The sequence below is a fragment of the Gobius niger genome (assembly GCF_951799975.1).
Source record: "Gobius niger genome assembly, chromosome: 1".
Lineage (NCBI taxonomy): Eukaryota > Metazoa > Chordata > Actinopteri > Gobiiformes > Gobiidae > Gobius > Gobius niger.
Window position 1 is genome coordinate 73,954,064 of NC_136852.1, and position 23,352 is coordinate 73,977,415.

A 23,352-nucleotide genomic window follows, 5' to 3' on the forward strand; every position below is an offset into this window, starting at 1 on the left:
AAAAGAGCAGGGTTTCGCCTTCCAGGACCGATGTTTGACCCCGCAGGAACGACGCAAGCAGAATGTGAATCATGAAATCATTCAGTGCAATAGAAACAGAAGCTGTAGTGCAAATGTGAGGAGGAACTGCAGGGCGGCTACTTGTACTTCCACACAAACTTCTTACAGAAGGCCTGGTTCTGCAAACACACAAGGAACCACGGTTACAGTTCGGACAAAAGGGAGGATAAAGAAATATAAAGAAGGAACATATTCAGTGGTGTGGAATGAGCTGAAGCTTTTTTTATAAATCTTTATTATCGATCCACACCCAAAATGCAGAAAAACTGGCTTCTTTTTACAAATATCTTGGATTTACTGTTGATGAACATCTCACATTTGAGGAATGATCAAATCACTGTCTGAATCTGCAGGCCGAGCTCTCGGCGCTGCTATAAATAAAGTGAAGGCGTGTCGTGTAAACAAACCCACAGTGAAAAAATTCAATGCAGACTGAGCTCTAAGGTACTTTCTAGGTGTTCACAAAACCCCCCTAAGCTCGCTCTGTACGGGGACCATGGGTTGGGAACCATGTGAAGTGAGGCATGTTTGTGACACGGTTATGGAATAGATTTATCAATATGTCTGACACAAGACTGAAGAACATCTGTAAATGGGACCTGTCTCATAGATACACTTGGAGTGAGCAGATGGAGAACATGTTTGTTGATGCTGATCTCCAGTTTACTTTTAGAAACAAGTTGAGATGTAATGTTGGAGAAATTAAAAAAGTCTACTTTGAAAAGTATAAACTTAAATGGTTAAAGGATGTCTTGTTTAAGTCAAAGTTGAGAACTTAAAGATAATTTTGGTCCTGAGCCCGATGTGACCCTGAACCTATCTAGAGGTCAGAGGTCAGTCTGGTCTCAGCTGAGGTCCGGGACTCTGCCCCTGGCACTGGAGACGATTCCACTCGGTCCCAGAGGAGGAGCCGACATGTTGTTTGTGTCAGTTAAATGACATTGAAAATTAATCGCATTTTGTGTTTTATTGTCCTTTGTATCATGATCCGGGAAGGCAGTTATTTTGTAAACTGTCTGATGTTGCTGTACGTTTGTTTGAAATGTCCGATGAGGAAAGGCTTAAGTTCTTGTTCAAGTATAAGCCATTTCCTTTGTCTAAGTTTTTGTTAAGCGCTTACACGGATGAGGACACTCTTTGTTTAATGCTTTTCTGTCTGCCTGCATTTGTGTCTTATAAGCCCATGCAGGCGGGTGCACGACACCAAATAAGAAATAAACTAAACTAAACTATATGGTTTATTCTAAGTTACTCTTAATAATAATAATAATAATAAAGTAAACCTTTGAAAATGAACATTTCTTTGCTGAGAGTCGTGCTGTGAGTATATTTGGTCCAAAAATGTCATCCTGTAATAATCTACTAACCCACAAAGCCTTTGCGCCCACGCTCTGAACACACTGCCTTTAGGGAGGAGACTGTGGAGTCTACGAGCCAGGTCTAACTGACTGAAGAACAGCTTTGTCCACCAGGCTGTCAGGAAGCTGAACTCTCTCCCTTCCCTCTCTGCTTAAACCTGCATTCACAAACTCCACCCGGGTGTCGACCCTGAACTGTCTCCCCTTTGAGTGTGATTTCACTCTCCTGGAAATGGACAAATCTGAGGTCGTCCTGTGGCTCAAACGTTCCACAAACCCCTGGACAAAGTGAACATCTCCGCGTTCACGGCTCTGTGGCCCGAGTCTCTGCGTCCAAAGCAGAGACTGGACTGTGAAGTGTTCGTACCCCGCACTCCTGAGCCGTCTTCACGTCCCGGCACCAGTAGCTCGGCCCCCACATGCAGCGGTTCTCCCCCAGCAGAGGGGCCTCTCTCAGGGGGGCACACAGGGCGGCTCTCTGGGGGAGGACACACATGTTACACGGGTACAGGTGTAAAGAGGAGGGGGGGGGGGGGGCGTACCTCACAGGCGTCGGGAGCCCCCAGCTGGGAGCCCAGGACTCTGCGGAGCTGAGAGCTGTAGACTCTGGTGAAGGCCTCGCACTGGAAGGACAGAGGTCAGAGGTCAGGGTCAGGGTCAGGGTCAGGGTGCAGGGGCGGGGCTGACCTTAGGGATGGCCTGAGGGTGGAGGGCGCACACAGACTGGAGGAAGGACGACTCGGACTGGTTCAGGTCCTTCAGACCCTGGTGCAGACGACTCAGGACGGACAGAGTGCGGCACGAGTCACAGTCCGACGGCACCGGGGCATCTGGGTAAACAAAGAACCTTCATCAGGGAGTTCATCTGATACAAACAAGAGACGAGGTGAAAACAAAAAGAACCTTCATCAGGGAGTTCATCTGTTACAAACAAGAGACAAGGTGAAAATAAAAAGAACCTTCATCAGGGAGTTCATCTGTTACAAACAAGAGACGAGGTGAAAACAAAAAGAACCTTCATCAGGGAGTTCATCTGTTACAAACAAGAGACAAGGTGAAAATAAAAAGAACCTTCATCAGGGAGTTCATCTGTTACAAACAAGAGACGAGGTGAAAACAAAAAGAACCTTCATCAGAGAGTTCATCTGATACAAACAAGAGACGAGGTGAAAACAAAAAGAACCTTCATCAGGGAGTTCATCTGTTACAAACAAGAGACGAGGTGAAAATAAAAAGAACCTTCATCAGGGAGTTCATCTGATACAAACAAGAGACGAGGTGAAAATAAAAAGAACCTTCATCAGGGAGTTCATCTGTTACAAACAAGAGACGAGGTGAAAATAAAAAGAACCTTCATCAGGGAGTTCATCTGATACAAACAAGAGACGAGGTGAAAATAAAAAGAACCTTCATCAGGGAGTTCATCTGATACAAACAAGAGACGAGGTGAAAATAAAAAGAACCTTCATCAGGGAGTTCATCTGTTACAAACAAGAGACGAGGTGAAAACAAAAAGAACCTTCATCAGGGAGTTCATCTGTTACAAACAAGAGACGAGGTGAAAACAAAAAGAACCTTCATCAGGGAGTTCATCTGTTACAAACAAGAGACGAGGTGAAAATAAAAAGAACCTTCATCAGGGAGTTCATCTGTTACAAACAAGAGACGAGGTGAAAACAAAAAGAACCTTCATCAGGGAGTTCATCTGATACAAACAAGAGACGAGGGGAAAACAAAAGGATGCGTAACATATACTTTCATCTATGTAGGAGCCAAAATGCACCTTTCTCCCAGCTGGTAGGGGGCGCTGCTGAGCTTGTTTTCAATACTAGATTTCCCAACAAAAGGGGCCTAATCAGTGACCCAGGGGCGGCTGGTTTCGAGGTAAACTATTTCTTACTGTGTCATGTGGACTTGGTCACAGGGGCCAGTAAAGCACAATATTGGAGTGATTTTGTGGAGACACGTGTTGGGGAAACCTTAAAAACTCAGCAGCCAGGAGGCGACCAGCATCGGGCCGTTTCGCCTCTACAATCTACATGCACGGCCTACAGCTCCTCTGAAACCAAACTGTCTGTGTCGGAGGATCAGGAGTAACGGGACAGGGGCTGAAACACCATCATGAACACGGCGAACGGGGATCGTTGCCTTCTCTTCGATACCGATACCTGATACACCCCCCCTTCAGTTCTTGTTTTTTCATTTATCCCCCCAATTTTCCCACTCTATTCCCACCGGGGGGAAATGTTTCCACTGTTTTTTCTCACTCCTCACGGCATCAGAACTTGGATCTAAAGGAATCGTATCGTCGATGCCAGAAGAAGCTAAACTTTTCGCGGTCTCCGGCCCTAACCGTGACCCGCCCCTGGACGTGTCCGTATTGGTTTACCTTGTTCTAATCTGTGCGTGTTTTAAACTGTGGGTTTTAACTGTGCCATAGAAATGACCATTTTCTACAGCTCTACCCCAATCCAAAAGCTTCTGGAAAAAAGGTGTGAAAATAGCAACAAAACTGAGATGGAAACGAGGATGAAAATGTGAAAAAAGTGAGAACAAATTGAGGAAAAAGTGACAAAAAATTTACAAAAAAATGACAAAAATGGACGAAAAAGTGACAAAAAAATGGTTTAAGAAATACAAAAAATGTACCAAAAAAATAAAAAAAAATTGACAAAAAAGTGACAAAAAACTACAAAAATGGACAAAAATTTCACAAAAAAGTGAGAAAAATTTGACGAAAAAATGAGAAAAAATGGACGAAAAAGTTAAGAAAAAGTGACAAAAATTGACAAAAAAGTGAGAAAAAATGGATTAAAAAAAAATCGAAAAATGTGACAAAAAAGTGACAAAAAAATCACACAAAAAATTACAAAAATGGACAAATATTTGACAAAAAAGTGAGAAAAAATTAACAAAAATGAGATGATGTAAAGAAAAAGATCAATTTAGTTTTGTAGATCTTTCAAATGAGGCGTTACACTGGCCTACATTTGGATTTGGGTAAAGCTGAACTGGAGAAAATGCTCTCGGTTCAGGCGGGAGTTAAGAGGTTAAGGCAACCAAGAAACTTCCTTGATGATGACCAGACACCAGTAGAACCTCAGCTTGTTCATAAACTGGTGTCGTTTATCATGACTTGACCTGTGAGTTTTAAATGTGCCACAGGAACGACCTGGTCCAATCACAGAACAGAACAGTGTGCGTGTGTGTGTGTGTGTGTGTGTGTGCGTGTGTGTGTGTGTGTGCGTGTGTCTGTGTGTGTGTGGCGTTTGAGCTCACGTGGCGCCGCCGTGGCGTCGACCACACACAGGTGCAGCAGAGCGCAGATGGTGTGAGGAGCTGCAGACGACACCAGGAACTCCACGATCTCCTCGCCGTACTTCTGCACGAAGTCGTCACACTGGTCCTTGTAGCTCTGCGGCATCAGCGCGCACACCTCGGCCAGCAGGGCGCGGATGGCGTCCTGCGAAAAACACGACCACGGAGACACAGGCTCAGGATGGAACGCTCACTACAGACCAGGCTTTCAGAGGAACGAGGAACGATTTTGCAGGTTAATCTAGTACAACTTTCTTTAGTTTGGGCCTATAAACAGTATATACTAGCTGAGACCCTCGCTAGTCTCCACATTTGATATTGTGAGATTCTGAGTTAGTCCCTCTAATCCGTCACTCAGTGTAGCTGTAGACCCGCACTAAGGAGACCAGTGGTTCCCAACCCATTCCTAAAACTATGGCCACTACAAATGTATAAAAGAATGAAAGCTCAAAATAATTTCAAACAAACTGCAACTGGAGTGTTTGATGCACCCGTGCTCCTGTCTTATATTTGACTAGCTGAGACCCGGCCTTCGGCCGGGCCTCGCTAGTCTCCACATTTGATATTCTGAGATTATGAGTGATTACAAAGAAATATCCAACCCGTCACACAGTTCAGCTGTAGACCAGTGGTTCCCAACCCATTCCAAAAACTATGGCCACTACAAAAGTGTAAAATAATGAAGGCAAAAAACAATTTGAAAGAAACTGCAATTGGAGTGTTTGATGCACCCGTACTCCTTTGTTACAAACTACGACAATATTTTTGCTGAACTCGGGGAACAGGATTCAAGAGACAGTGGAATAATTATTGATAAATATTAGGGGTTCAGCTCTAACGGTTTGGTTCACGGTGCAGGACCCGTGGTTTGGTGCATCACGGTAATGTACAATAAAAAAAATGATAAGTAGGTTTTGAACAGAAATAGCCTAATGATCGTTGTTAGACAGTATTTATAACCTTACAATAAAATTGGCAATGCTTTCAAAGCTGCTTTAGAATAAAATGTACCTCTGGCCTCACAATACGTGAAAGCAAAATAGAAAACAAATGGTACAGCAGCAAAGGAAAAAAAAAAAGGAAAAAAACTACGCAGTGCAGGCCATGCGCTCGTTAAGTTGTAGTTTCATTTTTACTCACACGGAGGATAAATCAGTCGGAGCAGCGCGTTTGATTAGAGGCTCGTGTTTGAGCAGGTTTTGGGCACGCACGCACACACATACACACAGCGCCCTGTTTGGATGCGCGCACACGCACGGCAGTCAGATCTCGTGCACTCGCGTTTTTGTGACAGCGGGTTGTCCTCGGACAGCAGCAGCACCAACCACGCACGCACTCAGTACTGTCGCCAGGCTTCCTGGTGTTCCCAAACGGTCTCCCATCCCAGTTCTAACCAGGCACTTCCCTGCTTAGCTTCAAAGTCGGTATGGGAAATAAACATGGCGGCGCCCAGGCGGCGGCCATTGAGATAGCGTTTTCTATAATAGATGATTTTTACTCCTGACCCTTTGACAAAGCTCTGAGCCTCTGCAATCCCAGAACCGCTGTAATGACTGTGTAGTCTAGTGCAAAGTTACTCCTGCAGCTGCATAAAGGAGTGAGCTCAGGAAATAGAATTCAAGAGACAGTGGAATATTAATGGATAAATATTAGGGGTTCAGCTCTCACGGTTTGGTTCACGGTGCAGGACCCGCGGTTTGGAGCATCACGGTGCAAGTGCAATCTAAAAAGTAATAAGTTGGTTTTGAAATGAAATAACCTAATGATCGTTATTAGACAGTATTTATAATCTTAGAAACAAACTGCAATGCTTTCAAAGCTGCTTTATAATAAAAAATACCAAAGTAAAAAAAAAAAACGCGGCGCAGTGCAGGCCATGCGCTCGTTAAGTGACAGTTTCATTTTCTCTTTCCTCACGGAGGCTGAAGCACTCGGAGCAGCGCGTTTGATTTGAAGCTCGTGTTTGGTTGTTTGGGCAACTTTCTGCGTGGACTTTTGTTCGGAGACAAAGCTTTGGAGACTACTGTCGCCAAGCTTCCTGGTCTTCCCAAACGGTCTCCCATCCCAGTTCTAACCAGGCCCTTCCCTGCTTAGCTTCAAAGGCGGTATGGGAAATAAACATGGCGGCGCCCATGGAACTTATGGCGGCGGCCATTGAGTTTGCGTTTTCTATTATAGAGATATATGTGTATATATATACATAATGTCAGTTCAGGCTCATTATTGTTGCCTTCAGCTTTATTTATTGTGTTATTATTGAACACAGTTATTAGTATGGAGCTGTTTGTGTGAGTCAGCAGCTTCTTGTTTACTATTATTAACACACGAGTCTCTAACGTGTTACTTTCATAATAAAGTACCGAGATACTTTCCCAGAGGAGCTAAACTTAACGGGTTAAAAGTCCCGTTCCCCCACACTGGTCACGACGGACCCACCTCGGTCATGTTCTGGGGCAGCAGCGTCTCCAGCTTCTTGATCACGAGGACACACAGGCTGCAGACGGGGTTCAGCTGCTCCTGAGGATGGACAGACATTTAGTGTTCATGTTCATGCAGGGGGGGGCACGGGGGGTGGGCACAGGGGGGGGGCGGGCTGCTGTTACACCACCCAGAGGTCCCACTGACTGTCCACACACTTAAGGATCGACACATGGGAGTGAGTGAACGCCTCGTCACATCCAAACAAGGCAACAGCTTTAAATGCTTTAGCAGCAAAGAGTCTTTTAGCCCTTTCTTCCTTACAAAAGTCTTCTAGAACTGAGAGATTTCTGGGCTGTCAGTCATGTCGGCTGCTCTTGGGAGGTTTATCCACAGTTCTTCAATGTTTAGGTCAGAGGCTGAAGGTTTCAAGTGTTAGTTTTCCTTCTGATTAACCTCTTACCACCCGCCTGAACCAAATGCATTCTGGCTATTATATAGGTCTGTGTAAAAACTCATTTGAAAGCTAAGACCCACAAAACTGATCTTTTTCCTCACGTTGTTGCTGTGTTGTGTCACCTTTTGTTTTTAGTTTAGAGCTGAGAGTTTTTGTAATTTTTCTGTTGAGTTTTTGTCACATTTTTGTTGAAGTTTTGTCACATTTTAGTTGAATTTTTGTCACATTTTTGTTGAATTTTTGTCACATTTTTGCTGAATTTTTTGTCACATTTTTGCAGAATTTTTGTCACATTTTGTTGAATTTTTGTCACTTTTTTGCTGAATTTTTGTCACTTTTTTGCAGAATTTTTGTCACTTTTTTGTTTAATTTTTGTCACTTTTTTGCTGAATTTTTGTCACATTTTTGTTTAATTTTTGTCACTTTTTTGCTGAATTTTTGTCACATTTTTGCTGAATTTTTGTCACATTTTTGCAGATTTTTTGTCACATTTTTGTTGAATTTTTGTCACATTTTTGTTTTATTTTTGTCACATTTTTGTTTTATTTTTGTCACATTTTTGCAGAATTTTTGTCACATTTTTGTTTAATTTTCGTCACATTTTTGCTGAATTTTTGCTGAATTTTTGTCACATTTTTGCTGAGTTTTTGTCACATTTTTGATGAATTTTTGTCACATTTTTGCTGAATTTTTGTCTAATTTTTGTCTAATTTTTGTCACATTTTTGTCGAATTTTTGTCACTTTTTTTTTTTTTTTCCCAAGAAAATTTTTGATTAGGGTAAAACCAAACGGGAGAAAATGGGATCCGTTCAGGTGGGAGTTAAGAGGTTAACAGTTGGACAGATGTTTTCCACATGAAATTCTGATCTCAGTTCTGTGTTCAGATTTGTAAGGAAGAAAGAATTAGAATTGAAAGACTCTGGGGTCTACGAGGCATTAACAGCAGGACCAACAAACGACAGTGAAACCAAAAAAAAAGAACAAAGATTTCATGTTTTCTCACTTCACCTTCTCACTTCTGCCGTCAGCGAGGGAGCTGGGGCTCGGCTCCTCCCCCTTCGCCGCACACAGCCCGAACAGCTCGCAGCTCTCGGCCGATTTCTGCCAAAAAACATCCACAGGTTTCCTCTCAGTGCGGTCAGTCATGGGGGGGGGGGGGGGGGGGGGGGGTTTGGGACTGATACTCACGGCGCTGCTGGGCGAGCGCAGCAGGGCCTTGGCGAGGTGCGTGTTGATCTGGCCCTGGCAGTGGGAGGCCCGGGCAGGAGGGAGGCTCTGGCACAGGGACTGCAGGGCGTCGTACACCGCCGCCTGGACAGAGCGGGTCAGTGCGGGCAAAGGGACAGGGCGACCTTTAACCTCTGACCCCCCACACTTTGACATCGTGCTCTTTTTTTAACGTGGTTTAGTGAAATATCGCAATAATATCGTTATCGAGACTGATACGAGATCGCAGAGGTGACGAGTGTGGGCTCACCTTAGTCTGAGCTCCAGAGATCATGTTCTGGGACGTGTGCAGGAGTCCAGTGCATTCTGAGCAGGCGTCTGTGGACTGAAGACACACACACGTCAGTCATGGGACCGCCCCAAAGCCCACATTACCTTTAATGATAATAATAAATCTACAGACAGGAAACACACACATGTCTAGCCTGGCATCCAGACTAATCTCCGATGTTTATTAATTAATAAACAGGAGACTAGTCTGGCGACCCTGTCGTAGAAAAGCTTCTGCTTGAGGCGGGACTAATGTGGGACAACTGAAGCGCAGCAGCCAATGAGAACATAGAGGATGTGACGACAGAAACAGCCACAAGAAAGTTGTATCATTCGGACATTAACAATGTCGCTCCTGCCACACGGAGTTCAGTAAATGACTTCTGTCGTTTATGTCAGAAAAACTTAAGAATACAAGCAAACCGGAGCATTACGGGAACAACTACAAAACAAAGGCGCAACAACGTGACGCCCGTTCAGGGAGCTGCTCTGATTGGTCGGTAGGCTCCATATCGCTGCGTCACTTCCTTTGAAAGCGCGAGTGTTGCCAGACCCTCTTCTGTAAAGAAGCGGAGTCTGGTTGGTGAGACTCATGTCAGTCATGGGACCACCCCAAAGCCCACATATCCTTTAATGATAATAATTAATCTTACTGTCCTGTCCTGTCAACTTAAAAAGGTAATACAAGAAAAACTGTTAATAAAATAAATAAATAAAATACAATAATAAATCTGCAGGACAGACACTGAAGCACAAAACAATTGACATGATGGTGGATTCACTTTTGAATCCTGACTTGTTCTTCCTTGTTTAACTGAGGTAATGTGATGCAGTTCTTACATTGTGTCATAAATGTGCCTTAATAAACATATTATGATAAGAGGATCTGACACAGTCAGTGTAATGTTGAGAAAAGCCTGTAACGTGTCATATATTTACAATAACAGTGTTTTAAAGTCATTTTCTTTAACTCTAGGTAAACATTATTAAATCACTCCTAAAGTCGACTCAGCGTGAGTCACATGACACCGAGAAAGCCTCAAACAATAAGAAATAAAGAAATGAATCTCACCAGGTCTTTGGGTCTGAGAGAATCTGGGATGAGCCTCGAGTCGCCTGAAAACAGACTCTGTTTAATACATGGAACAATTATTTATTAACTAAATAAATAATAAATACACTTTCTTTCTTTTTTTTTTTTTTGAAGAAGAAGAAGTAGAAGAAGAAGAAGAAGAAGTTAGTTAAGGCGTCCCCCCAGTGTTGTTTAGGAAACCCTGGTTACTGATACTTGTATAAAATGTATTTTGTAATGTTTTCCTTTGTCAGAGTACTGTATTCCGAATACTTTTAGATACTTTCACTTTGATTGTCATTCTATTTATGTGCTATTGTTTGAACACATGTTATAAACTCACCATTAATGATAAACTCTTTAACCCCTTAACTCCGGCCTGAACCGAGCACATTTTCTCCAGTTTGGCTTTACCCCAATCCAAAAGCTACTGGAAAAAGGCTGTGAAAATAGCAACAAAACTGAGATGAAAACAATGATGGAAATGTGACAAAAAAGTGAGAAAACACTGATAAAAAAGTGGCAAAAATGTCACAAGAAATTGACAAAAAAATTGACGAAAAAATGACAAAAATGTGACAAAAATGAAAAAAATTGATGAAAAAATGGACGAAAAAAAATAACAAAAAATGACAAAAATGTGACAAAAAATGAAAAAAAAAAATTATAAAAAATTGAAGAAAAAATGGACGAAAAAAAGTGATGAAAAATGACAAAAATATGATAAAAAATTGACTAAAAATGTGACAAAAAATGACAAAAAATGATGAAAAACATGATAACAACTTGACCAAAAAAAAGACAAAAAATGAAAAAAATATGATAAAAATTTGACACAAAAATTGACAAAAAAATGACAAAAAATGATGAAAAAAATGACAAAAAAATGATAAAATGTGATAAAAATGTGACAAAAAAAATACCAAAAATTGAAGAAAAAAATGACGAAAAAATGACAAAAAAGTGACAAAAAAATTATGAAAATTCGCCGAAAAAATTGACAAAAAATGACAAAAATGTGACAAAAATATGATGAAATTTTGACAAAAAAATGACAAAAAATTATGAAAAAAAAGTTACAAAAATGAATTCAGTACCCAACAAAAAAATGATGGAAAAAAAATCTGATGACGTGAGGAAAAAGATCCTCTCGGCTCAGGCGGGAGTTAAGAGGTTAACTCTCAGCCAATGGAGCAGCAGATACAGCGTCATGTGACACAAAGTTAAATCTTTAGTTTATTTTAGGAGGAAAATCCGGTCAATAATGTGGTGCAATAACATGTAGTGTCTGATACTGCATGTGTTGGTATTCGGAAAGTAACTGTATCTAAATACTCTCAAACGTTACCAGATTACAGTTACATGTATTTAGTTACTCCCCCACACTGCTCACGAGGCTGTGTTTGTATTTTGACACCGTATTATTCATTTCCTTCAGCTGCCACATCCCCGCAATGCACCAAACACAGGCATGGATGTGAACGATTCAAAACGACGTCACTGCAGTTCCGGAACAGCGTCGGTCCGTCCCCCAGAGCCTCCAGAACCTCCAGAACCTCCAGAACCACGGACCTCCAGAACCACGGACCTCCATCCCCCAAACATCAGCCCATACTGTGGATCAGGTGCCGCGGCCTGGTCTGCGCCCGGATTCACAGGGTTTTGTTTTTGTTTTGTTTTTGTTTTTTCACTCACCCACAGTCGTGAACGCGGAGAGGAGCGCGAGGAGCCACACGTGCGCCATGAGGAGCGTTTACGCACCGACCGGACCGGACCGAGGACACAAACAAGCTCCCGGGACACGGAGGAGGAGACGCAGGATCAGGAGCGGCACCGGAAACACGCGCTGACCCCGCTCGGCCAATCAGAGCAGCGGACTCACACGATTATTAAATTATATCCGAAACGAGGTGCGGCACGCGCCCGCTTAACCGCTTAACCCCCGCCTGCACCGAGCGCAGTCTCCGGCTCTGCGTCACAGGGTCACGTGGCACAAGTACAATAATAAAATCATAAAACATCCAACATTCCCGAACAACGTGAGCTGTAGAATCAGAAAAGAAAATGAAAGTGTTTGTGATGACGAAGCCACGTAGTTCGTTATTAAACCAGCAGGTGGCGCCAAAGCTGCGTTTGCCTCGTGATCCGAGAGTAAGTCTGAGTTTACTTTATTAGTTGTTTTATTTAGTTTGTTATTGAGAACTACAGCAGTATTAGTAGTATTAGTAGTAGTAGTATTAGTATTAGTAGTATTAGTAGTAGTAGTATTAGTATTAGTAGTATTAGTATTAGTTGTATTAGTATTAGTAGTGTTAGTATTAGTATTAGTAGTATTAGTATTAGTAGTATTAGTATTAGTAGTGTTAGTATTAGTTGTATTAGTATTAGTATTAGTAGTATTAGTATTATTATTATTATTATTATTAGTAGTATTAGTAGTAGTGGTGGCAGTAGTAGTAGTAGTATTAGTTGTATAAGTATTAGTATTAGTATTAGTAGTATTAGTAGTAGTAGTAGTAGTAGTAGTAGTAGTAGTAGTAGTAGTAGTAGTAGTAGTAGTGGCAGTAGTAGTAGTAGTAGTATTAGTAGTAGTAGTATTAGTATTATTATTATTAGTAGTAGTAGTATTAGTAGTAGTAGTGGCAGTAGTAGTAGTAGTATCAGTTGTATTAGTATTAGTAGTAGCAGCAGCAGCAGTAGTAGTAGTAGTAGTAGTAGTGGCAGTAGTAGTAGTAGTAGTATTAGTAGTAGTAGTAGTAGTATTATTATTATTAGTAGTAGTAGTATTAGTAGTAGTAGTGGCAGTAGTAGTAGTAGTATTAGTATTAGTAGTAGTAGTAGTACTAGTAGTAGTAGAAGACATGTACAGAACCTGTGAGAGCAAATACTTACACTGTCGATCTCTCACTCAGAAATAATATTCTTACAAAAACACCCGCTCTAACCTTTGACCTTTGACCTTTGACCTCTGACCTCTGACCTCTGATTCACCAGATCCTCTGAATAACATCCAGTTTCAAAATGTGACTTTATTAAATGATTTTATTCATCGTCTACACAGTAAAAAAGTACATTTATTATCAGTGCAGTTTTAAGTCAAACTAAAGATGTTTTGGGTTCTACTCCTGCCCCTAGAGGCCGTCAGCGCCACTGCAGCTGTTGTACATGTTGTGTTTTTACTCTTTAATTGTCCTGAGAGTAAATCCTACACTGACAGGAAAGACAAAGGGAAACCATGAGATCCTGTGTTTCACTCGGACTTAACTGTAAATACTGTTTAACCTCTTAACCCCCGCCTGAACCAAGAGGATCGTTTTCCTCACGTCATCACATTTTTTTTCCATCATTTTTTTGTTGGGTGTTCAACTCATTTTTCTGTCATTTTTTGTCTTTTTTTTGTGTCATTTTTTGTCAAATTATTTATCACATTTTTGTCGATAAAATGTCACATTTTTGTCATTTTTTCGTCATTTTTTTTCATCAATTTTTTGTCATTTTTTGTCACATTTTTATCACATTTTTGTCATTTTTTCGTAAATTTTTCATCAATTTTTTGTCTTTTTTTGTTACATTTTGGTCATTTTTTTGTCAAATTTTATCACGTTTTATGTCAAATTTTTATCACATTTTTTGTCTTTTTTTGTGTCATTTTTTGTCAAATTTTTTATCAAATTTTTGTCTAAAAAATGTCACATTTTTGTCATTTTTTTGCGTCATTTTTTTGTCATTTTTTGTCAATTTTTTGTTATTTTTTGTCACATTTTTATCACATTTTTGTCATTTTTTCGTCAATTTTTCATCAAATTTTTGTCATTTTTTTGTCAAATTTTATCACGTTTTTTTGTCAAATTTTTATCACATTTTTGTCATTTTTTTTGTCATTTTTTCGTCAATTTTTCATCAAATTTTTGTCATTTTTTTGTCACATTTTTGTCATTTTTTGTCAATTTCTTGTAACATTTTTGTGACATTTTTGCCTCTTTTCCATCATTGTTTCGTCACTTTTTTGTCAGTGTTTTCTCACTTTTTTCTCACATTTCCATCATTGTTTTCGTCTCAGTTTTGTTGCTATTTTCACACCTTTTTTCCCAGAAGCTTTTGGATTGGGGTAAAGCCAAACTGGAGAAAACGGTGCTCGGTTCAGGTGGGAGTTAAGGGGTTAAGTAGCGCTAGCCCACAGTTAGCTTGTTAGCTTCTTCTTCGTGATTCCATTAGTGTGTATTGGTGACTCCGACCCGGTGGCAGTCAAGTTGCAATTATGGTTTTCTGGTCTGAGACTTTTTTTTCTGCTTTAATGAAAATACTTGCGTGTTGCCGCCGCCGCCGCCGCCGTGTTGTTAACCTGTCACCGCCCACTTACCGGGAAACGGATCTGACTGACTCACCTGCAGCTTCTGTTCCTCCACTCACGGCTTCCTCCTAAAATAACACCTGCATTATGACTAACAACTCTTTAAAATACTTATATTAACCTCTTACTTTACCCAAATCTAAAAGCTCACAGCCTATAGGCCAGTGTAACACCACAAAACTGATCTAATGGATCTTTTTCCTCTCGTTGCTTTTTTCCTATTTTTTTGCTTTTCGTTGGGTTTTCGTCACATTTTTGTAACTTTTTTGTCTTTTTTTTTGTCATTTTTTCATCATTTTTTGTAATTTTTTGTAATTTTTTAGTATTTTTTTGTAGCATTTTTTGTCATTTTTCCGTCTATTTTTTATCGATTTTTTGTCATTTTTTCATTTTTTTTGTGTCATTTTTTGTCATTTTTTGTCATTTTTTGGTCAAATTTTTATCATATTTTTGTATTTTTTTTGTAACATTTTGTCATTTTTTCTTCAATTTTTTATCATTTTTTTTTCATTTTTTTTTTTCATTTTTCGTACATTTTTTGTCAATTTCTTGTGACATTTTTGCCAATTTTTCATCAATTTTTCGTCACTTTTTCGTCAATGTTTTCTCACTTTTTTGTCACATTTTGGTCACTTTTTTATTACGTTTTTTACATTTTTATCACTTTTTTGTCGCTTTTTTGTTGCGTTTTCCTCTCCTTTTACGCCTCATTTTCGTCGCTCTTTTCCAGAAGCTTTTTAGATTTGAGTAATGCCAGGACACAAGTATAAACAGACGGGGGTTGAGAGGTTAAAAAATCAGATGGAATGACACTGATGTGATTGTTTTATATAATCATTATTCAAATACTAGACCGTTAGAAAGGAATCAGAAAAAAGGGATCGGCCCCGGCCCTTTTTTCTGATTCCTTTTTAACCTCTTAACCCCCGCCTGAACCGAGAGGATCTTTTTCCTCACGTCATCAGATTTTTTTTCCAGCTTTTTTTGTTGGGTATTCAACTCATTTTTGTAACTTTTTTGTCTTTTTTTTGTGTGTAATTTTTTCATCATTTTTTGTAATTTTTTAAATAATTTTTTTGCAATTTTTTAGATAATTTTTATCATATTTTTGTATATTTTTGTAACATTTTTGTCATTTTTTCGCCAATTTTTTTTATCGATTTTTTGTGACTTTTTCATATTTTTTTGGTAATTTTTTTGTCAAATTTTTATCATATTTTTGTATTTTTTTTGTAACATTTTGTCACATTTTTGTCATTTTTTGTCACATTTTTGTCATTTTTTCGTCAATTTTTTTAATCAATTTTTTGTCATTTTTTTGTCATTTTTTTGTCATTTTTCGTCAATTTTTTGTCAATTTCTTGTGACTTTTTGCCAATTTTTCATCAATTTTTCGTCACTTTTTTGTCAATGTTTTCTCACTTTTTTGTCACATTTTTGTCACTGTTTTCGTCTCAGTTCTGTCGCTATTTTCACACCTTTTCCCCAGAAGTTTTTGGATTGGGGTAAAGCCAAACTGGACAAAAAATGTGCTCGGTTCAGGCGGGAGTTACGGGGTTAAAGAATCCATGTATTGATATAAACTTTTATGTTGATCGCAAACTCGTTTTAGCCTTAAATCTGGCAACCCGACGGGCAGGACTCATTCTGATTTCTGATTGGACGGTTGTTTCGAGAAAAATAAAATAAACTTTCAAATCAGCCTCTGAAGTTTGACTCGTCACAAAGTTTATGCGGCGGCTGCAGCAAGAACACAATTTGTAAAAGAAAAATAAAGTTTGTTTCTCCCCGTCTCTGCGCAGGTTTCCCCTACCATGTACAATAGATTCCCCTGAAAAAAAAGATTATCCTGGTTAAATAAAGGTCAATAAAATAACAATAAAAAACCAGTCTGAGAGTCACAGTAGTTGAGCCATGTTTCCTTTTGAAGAGTCGTTTGTTTTTACAGGAGCGAGTCGAAGGCGTCACATGACAGGAAATGTATTTTTTTAATGATGATTTTTTTTCAAAAACAACGCGAGGCCCGACTCGGGACACTGAGAATCACCTTTGGCTAAACTGTTGAGCTGATGTAACAAATAAAGTTCAATCATAAATAAAGGCGCGGCTGGAACGTCTCATCACGCTATGCCAAAACAAAAAAAATATTTAAAGTTCCTCGTCCGAGCGGGAAACGAGTTGTATAATCAGGATGAAGCATTCCTGAGGGAGACACGCAAACTCCACACACGCCACACGCCACCCGCCACACGCGCCTCACGCCTCACGCCACACGCCACACGCCACACGCCACACGCCACACGCCACACGTGTAATGAAAAAGAACGTCTGTAAAAGGAGCTCTTACAAAGTATTGAGGAAGTACAAGAATGGATGTCACTCAATTTTCTTCACTTAAATGACAAAAAGACTGAGGTCATTCTGCTCGGCCCCATCAGATTTTTTTTTCATCATTTTTTTTTTGTCACATTTTTTTTCCATCATTTTTTTGTTGGGTATTCAACTCATTTTTTGTCATTTTTTGTCATTTTTTTGTCAAATTTTATCACGTTTTTTGTCTTTTTATTGTGTCATTTTTTGTCAAATTTTTTATCACATTTTTGTCGAAAAAATGTCACATTTTTGTCATTTTTTCGTCAATTTTTTTACTTTTTTTTTTTACATTTTGGTCATTTTTTGTCCAATTTTTGTTATTTTTTGTCAAATTTTGTATCACATCTTTGTCACATCTTTGTCATTTTTTGTCACATTTTGGTCATTTTTTGGTCAAATTTTATCACGTTTTTTGTCATTTTTTTCAGTCATTTTTTGTCAAATTTTATCACGTTTTTTGTCAAATTTTTATCACATTTTTGTCATTTTTTTGTCGTTTTTTGTCACATTTTTGTGTTTTTTTCGTCAATTTTTTATCACATTTTTGTCATTTTTTTGTTACATTTTTGTCATTTTTTTCAGTCATTTTTTGTCAATTTTTTATTATTTTTTGTCAAATTTTTTATCACATCTTTGTCATTTTTTGTCACATTTTGGTCATTTTTTGGTCAAATTTTATCACGTTTTTTGTCATTTTTTCCAGTCATTTTTTGTCAAATTTTATCACGTTTTTTGTCAAATTTTTATCACATTTTTGTCATTTTTTTGTCGTTTTTTGTCACATTTTTGTGTTTTTTTCGTCAATTTTTTATCACATTTTTGTCATTTTTTTGTTACATTTTTGTCATTTTTTGTCAATTTCTTGTAACATTTTTGTGACATTTTTGCCTCTTTTCAATCATTTTTTTTAATCACTTTTTTGTCAATGTTTTCTCACTTATTTGTCACGTGTAATGAAAAAGAACGTCTGTAAAAGGAGCTCTTACAAAGTATTGAGGAAGTACAAGAATAAATGTCACTCAATTTTCTTCACTTAAATGACAAAAAGACTGAGGTCATTCTGCTCGGCCCCATCAGATTTTTTTTTCATCATTTTTTTTTTGTCACATTTTTTTTCCATCATTTTTTTGTTGGGTATTCAACTCATTTTTTGTCATTTTTTGTCATTTTTTTGTCAAATTTTATCACGTTTTTTGTCTTTTTATTGTGTCATTTTTTGTCAAATTTTTTATCACATTTTTGTCGAAAAAATGTCACATTTTTGTCATTTTTTCGTCAATTTTTTTACTTTTTTTTTTTACATTTTGGTCATTTTTTGTCCAATTTTTGTTATTTTTTGTCAAATTTTGTATCACATCTTTGTCACATCTTTGTCATTTTTTGTCACATTTTGGTCATTTTTTGGTCAAATTTTATCACGTTTTTTGTCATTTTTTTCAGTCATTTTTTGTCAAATTTTATCACGTTTTTTGTCAAATTTTTATCACATTTTTGTCATTTTTTTGTCGTTTTTTGTCACATTTTTGTGTTTTTTTCGTCAATTTTTTATCACATTTTTGTCATTTTTTTGTTACATTTTTGTCATTTTTTTCAGTCATTTTTTGTCAATTTTTTTTTATTTTTTGTCAAATTTTTTATCACATCTTTGTCATTTTTTGTCACATTTTGGTCATTTTTTGGTCAAATTTTATCACGTTTTTTGTCATTTTTTCCAGTCATTTTTTGTCAAATTTTATCACGTTTTTTGTCAAATTTTTATCACATTTTTGTCATTTTTTTGTCGTTTTTTGTCACATTTTTGTGTTTTTTTCGTCAATTTTTTATCACATTTTTGTCATTTTTTTGTTACATTTTTGTCATTTTTTGTCAATTTCTTGTAACATTTTTGTGACATTTTTGCCTCTTTTCAATCATTTTTTTTAATCACTTTTTTGTCAATGTTTTCTCACTTATTTGTCACGTGTAATGAAAAAGAACGTCTGTAAAAGGAGCTCTTACAAAGTATTGAGGAAGTACAAGAATAAATGTCACTCAATTTTCTTCACTTAAATGACAAAAAGACTGAGGTCATTCTGCTCGGCCCAAAAGGCGCCCCCTCCTCCCTTGTGGATTTGGGTCCTTTAGGTCAGGGGTCGGCAACGTCAGGCCCGGGGGCCAAATCCGGCCCTTCAGCACAGAACCTCTGGCCCTCAAGATGATTTTGAGAAACATTATTAGAGTTAAATGGGAGGGAAAAAGGTAGAAATACTGTCAATACACCCAGTTAGCTCATATATTATGTACAACATTGGTATTTGAAGGAAGTGCACTGGAAAAGAATAATGGTTTTAAGGAAGAAATGACATAAATCTACTTGAATTAACAGATTAAATCTAAGGTGTGAGTAGATTTGGTCTGGTCTTAGATCAGATAAAACCTCTAGTAGTCGTTATTCTCTTAATTCAGATAATTTTGTCATTTCAAGTGAAACACAATTATTTGTTGTGCTCCGACTCAAATTCAAAATAGAATGTGATGAATTCAAGCCATTTTAAGTCATTTATCTCATTTAAGATGGTAATGTTTCACTTTGGACTAATAATAATCAGCGTCTTCGGCCATCGGTCTATTTACAATAAAGAAAATCGGCCTCCGCACGGTAGCACAGCGGTTAGTGCTTGTGCTTCACAGCAAGAAGGTCCGGGTTCGATTCCCACCAAGGACGGGGCCTTTCTGTGTGGAGTTTGCATGTTCTCCCCGTGTCTGCGTAGGTTTCCTCCGGGTACTCTGGTTTCCCCTACCACTAAAAACATGTACAATAGGCCAGGATGTATGAGTGTGTTTGAGAGTGCGCATGGGGGACGACGGATGAAAATTAGCCTAAGGCTACAATCCGGTGTGGCTTGTTCATTAACTTGCACTGTCCCTACCAAATAAACCATAAATAAAAAAAATAAATAAAACTTGCCTCCCCCTGCTTTAGGTGAGCACTTAAAACCGGCTGTGACAAACCTCGGTGTGAAGCTGGACAGTTTTCTGAAGCTCCACGTCCAGATCAGCTCAGGCGACTGTCCAAGGCAAAACCCCGGCATTTATTTGAGATTTGAATCCATGCTTTTATCACAAATCCTTTAGATCACTGTAATGCACTTCATGTTGGGCTCAGTCAGTCGTCCCTCGCCCGACTGCAGCTCGGCTTTTAACAGGCACCAAAAAGCAAGAGCGCATCACACCCATTCTGAGGTCTTTGCACTGGCTCCCCATTTCATATCATGTTGAGTTTAAAGAGGGGGTGTTCTGCTTTCTTCAATCACATAGCACCAGTCTATATCTCACTACAATGATGACAAACCTTCTGTTGGTCTGTAAATGCAGTAAATTAGAATAACTGCCTTGTATAAAACTGCTCTCTCAAAATGGCTGTAGTGAATGTCTTGAAATAGGCCTCTGTCTCTTTAAGAACCTCTGAGCCTTTAGACACGCCCCCTCCACACGCTGTCTGTGGCATCAGTGGGGAGGGGGTTCGTGATTGGTTACTCGGCTGGTGACGAAAGCTCGGAGGCGTCTCCAGGAGGTGGGGGCGTTCCTAGGAGGACTCAGGCAAACCTATCCCTAAAATGGCCGCCATCAGAGTTTTTACAGATTACTCAGAAACACGTGAATGTGCCAAGGCAACACTTCAGCCATGTTTTTAATGAGGGAGTGACAGAATAACATGATGGAAAGCTTGAAAAAGTCCATTTAATTTGTGTGAAGCCCAGTCTCAGAACAATGTTCATCTTTTATTTCTTCTCCCTAGAAACATCCAAAAATTGTTCAACAGTAGAGAAAGGCATTACAGTTTAAGAGGAGAATTTGTGATGAGAAAACATTGCGTTCACACCACCTCTAAAAGTCTGTGTATCTCCCAAGCAGGAATAACACTGTGGAATGAGTTCGACAAAGAGGCTACACGGAGCAAAACACTCGGACACTTTAAAAGAACATGTAAAGACATTATCTTTAAAAAATATGCTAGCGAAGTATCATCATTACTATTACATTCTGAGACAGGCAGACACTTGCATTTTTGTGTGTATTTACCTGGATATGAATATCAAAATATAAAGAAAGTTAAGACCCTAAAGCTTTATTTTGCATCGACTACAGTAAGTTTTTGTGCGTTTGGAAATGATTTTGTGTGAAAGTGAGGTCAGCTTGTTAGTTCAAGTTTACACGATAATGGACAAAACACATGTTTCCAATATGTTCATAGATTACATATACGTATGTATATATGGATGTTTACATGTCTTTTTTCTTTCCCTGTCAGTCTTAAGTGAATGACTATGGACAGATAGTTTCTATTTCTACATGGTTATACGGAGCTTGTACATTTGGGTATAGTTGGTATAGCAGGGCTGAGCGATATTATCTATATTTTTGTATGATCAGAACGAAAGATCATACAAAAAGGGTATAACTCTATAGGGTATAACTTGGTATAACTCTTATGTACCATATGGTGTATTCATTTATTTTTGACTGTAAATGATAAATCCTTTATTTTTATTTTTTGGTAACTGTAAATGATGAAATTCTTTGACATTTTGTACGATCATAAACGATTTATATCTACATGTAAGCCCAGACTCATGCATCGGTTTCCTGCATGAGTCTAGAGGAAACTTTATGTGATGATGACTTGAATGAGAGATAAGGGGCAGGTTTACTATAAGTTCTTTGAAATTCTTCCTACTCCTTTTGAGCACAAAGTCTTGTTTTGTATTTTTCTTTCTGTAAAATGTTGACATGCTTTTCTGCTCAAATGAATAAATAAATGAATGAAATAAAAAATGAAATGAAATTTGTGTATAATCACAATAAAGTTATATTACTGGGGTTCGCTGTCGTCTATAATTATAAGAGCCGACCAAAGAGGATTGAAAAATGCTTGAACATAAAAATGAATAATGGGACACAAAAGCTTGTTATTGTTGTTTAATGTTAGGCTTTATTATTTATCACTGTTAATGTTCAGTAATGACTCAGCCTCACTCAACCTGTTCCTCTTTGACATGTTTAAAAGCTGAGGGATGGAAATTAAAGGCGGGGTTTTCTCTTCCTCCATGAAAACGCAGCTTTAATTGTCTTGCCTTCTGCGCTCGGTCAGTCAGAAAGTGAAGCTGAGTTAGTCCCTGTTTCTTTGGAAGAGCCACTTGTTGTTTTTGCAGCAGGTAAAAACACAAAGGTGCGAGTCACAGAGCGCGGCTACCGTAAAGGCGTGGCTGGAATGTTATGTAAAAACAACAATATCGAAAGCCTTCCTCCTCAGAGCGGGAAATGTTTGGTCTGAAGAGGATAAAACATTCCTGAGGGAGACACGCACACGCTACATACTCGGATGACCTTCAGGCTCACGTGGACGGACGGAACCGCACGTGTAAACGGACTTATAATGTTGGGAATCGTTGCTTTAAAAAGTCCCACGTTTCTCCTCTGCAGAAGTATCTCGTCACTGCAGTGCTTCATCATGAAAGTAACGTGTTAGAGACTCGTGTGTAAAGATCATTTTACCCATGGAAACTCACACAAAAAGCCTGATCTCAGCACATGTGCTCGAGAATAACAGTAAATTCACTTCATGAGCTTTATCTGTGCTGACAAGGCAACGATAAGTAAGGATTAAACAACTCAGAGCCTTAGTGCGTTAGACGGTTCTAACGCCCGACACAGTGTTGTTCCTCCTGCATTATAACGTCTAACGCGGCTCCTCGTTGTTTAATCCGCTTATACCAGGGTCCCACAAACGCAACATTTATAATAAATGTGTTTTTCATTGACTAAACTCACTAAATCTGCCAGACTACGGGACTATTTTGTGTGGGTTATTAGCCGGTCACTGAAGGCTGGTCTCAGAGCGAGTCATTCTCCGCAGCTATTACGAGGATCTCAGTCAGGCTCAACGACACAACATCAGCACAGAATCACAACACAACAGGACTAACCCGGAAACACTTTTCCCTGGAAGGAAACACCGATATGCGGCACTCGTGGGCAGGAGTTATTTACCTTTTACAAGGTTTAACCTGAAGCTAAAGCTAGCTAGCTCAACCAGCTCAACTGTTTATGGAAACAGCTGCGGTGGAGTCGCTCACACCTGGGCCCCCCCAACTCAAACTTTTATGTTTGACTTTACTAATCCAGACAAATATGCTTCAATGCAGGATCATTTTATGTACGCCTGAAAATGATGAATAGCCTTAACCGTTTCCAATAGAAATGTAAAGCTCATATGTTATTAACAGTAGCTAACCTAGCTGCTCACTCTCCTCTACAAACATTTAGCAAACACTAAATCCATCTCATACGTTCCTGTCAGTCACTAATTACGCCTTTATCTGATTCAGCTGTGTCATGCGTTGCTATGGCGACGCCACAGCGGAGTGACATCCCAGTGATTTAACTACCGGACTACGTGTGGTTATA

At 38.9% G+C, this 23,352-nt stretch overlaps 1 protein-coding gene across 1 annotated transcript; it reads right to left on the reverse strand.

The window, feature by feature from the left end:
* Positions 1-33: 33 nt before the first annotated feature.
* sftpbb (surfactant protein Bb) lies at positions 34-9,161 on the reverse strand. The gene is made up of 9 exons (XM_079552942.1): positions 9,090-9,161; positions 8,801-8,923; positions 8,621-8,713; positions 7,173-7,253; positions 4,698-4,881; positions 2,106-2,248; positions 1,961-2,041; positions 1,786-1,896; positions 34-179 (listed from the first exon to the last, which is right to left on the reverse strand). Exons 1-9 carry the CDS (start codon positions 9,111-9,113, stop codon positions 138-140), a joined length of 882 nt encoding a protein of 293 aa, XP_079409068.1. The 5' UTR covers positions 9,114-9,161; the 3' UTR covers positions 34-137.
* Between the last annotated feature and the right edge of the window lie 14,191 nt (positions 9,162-23,352).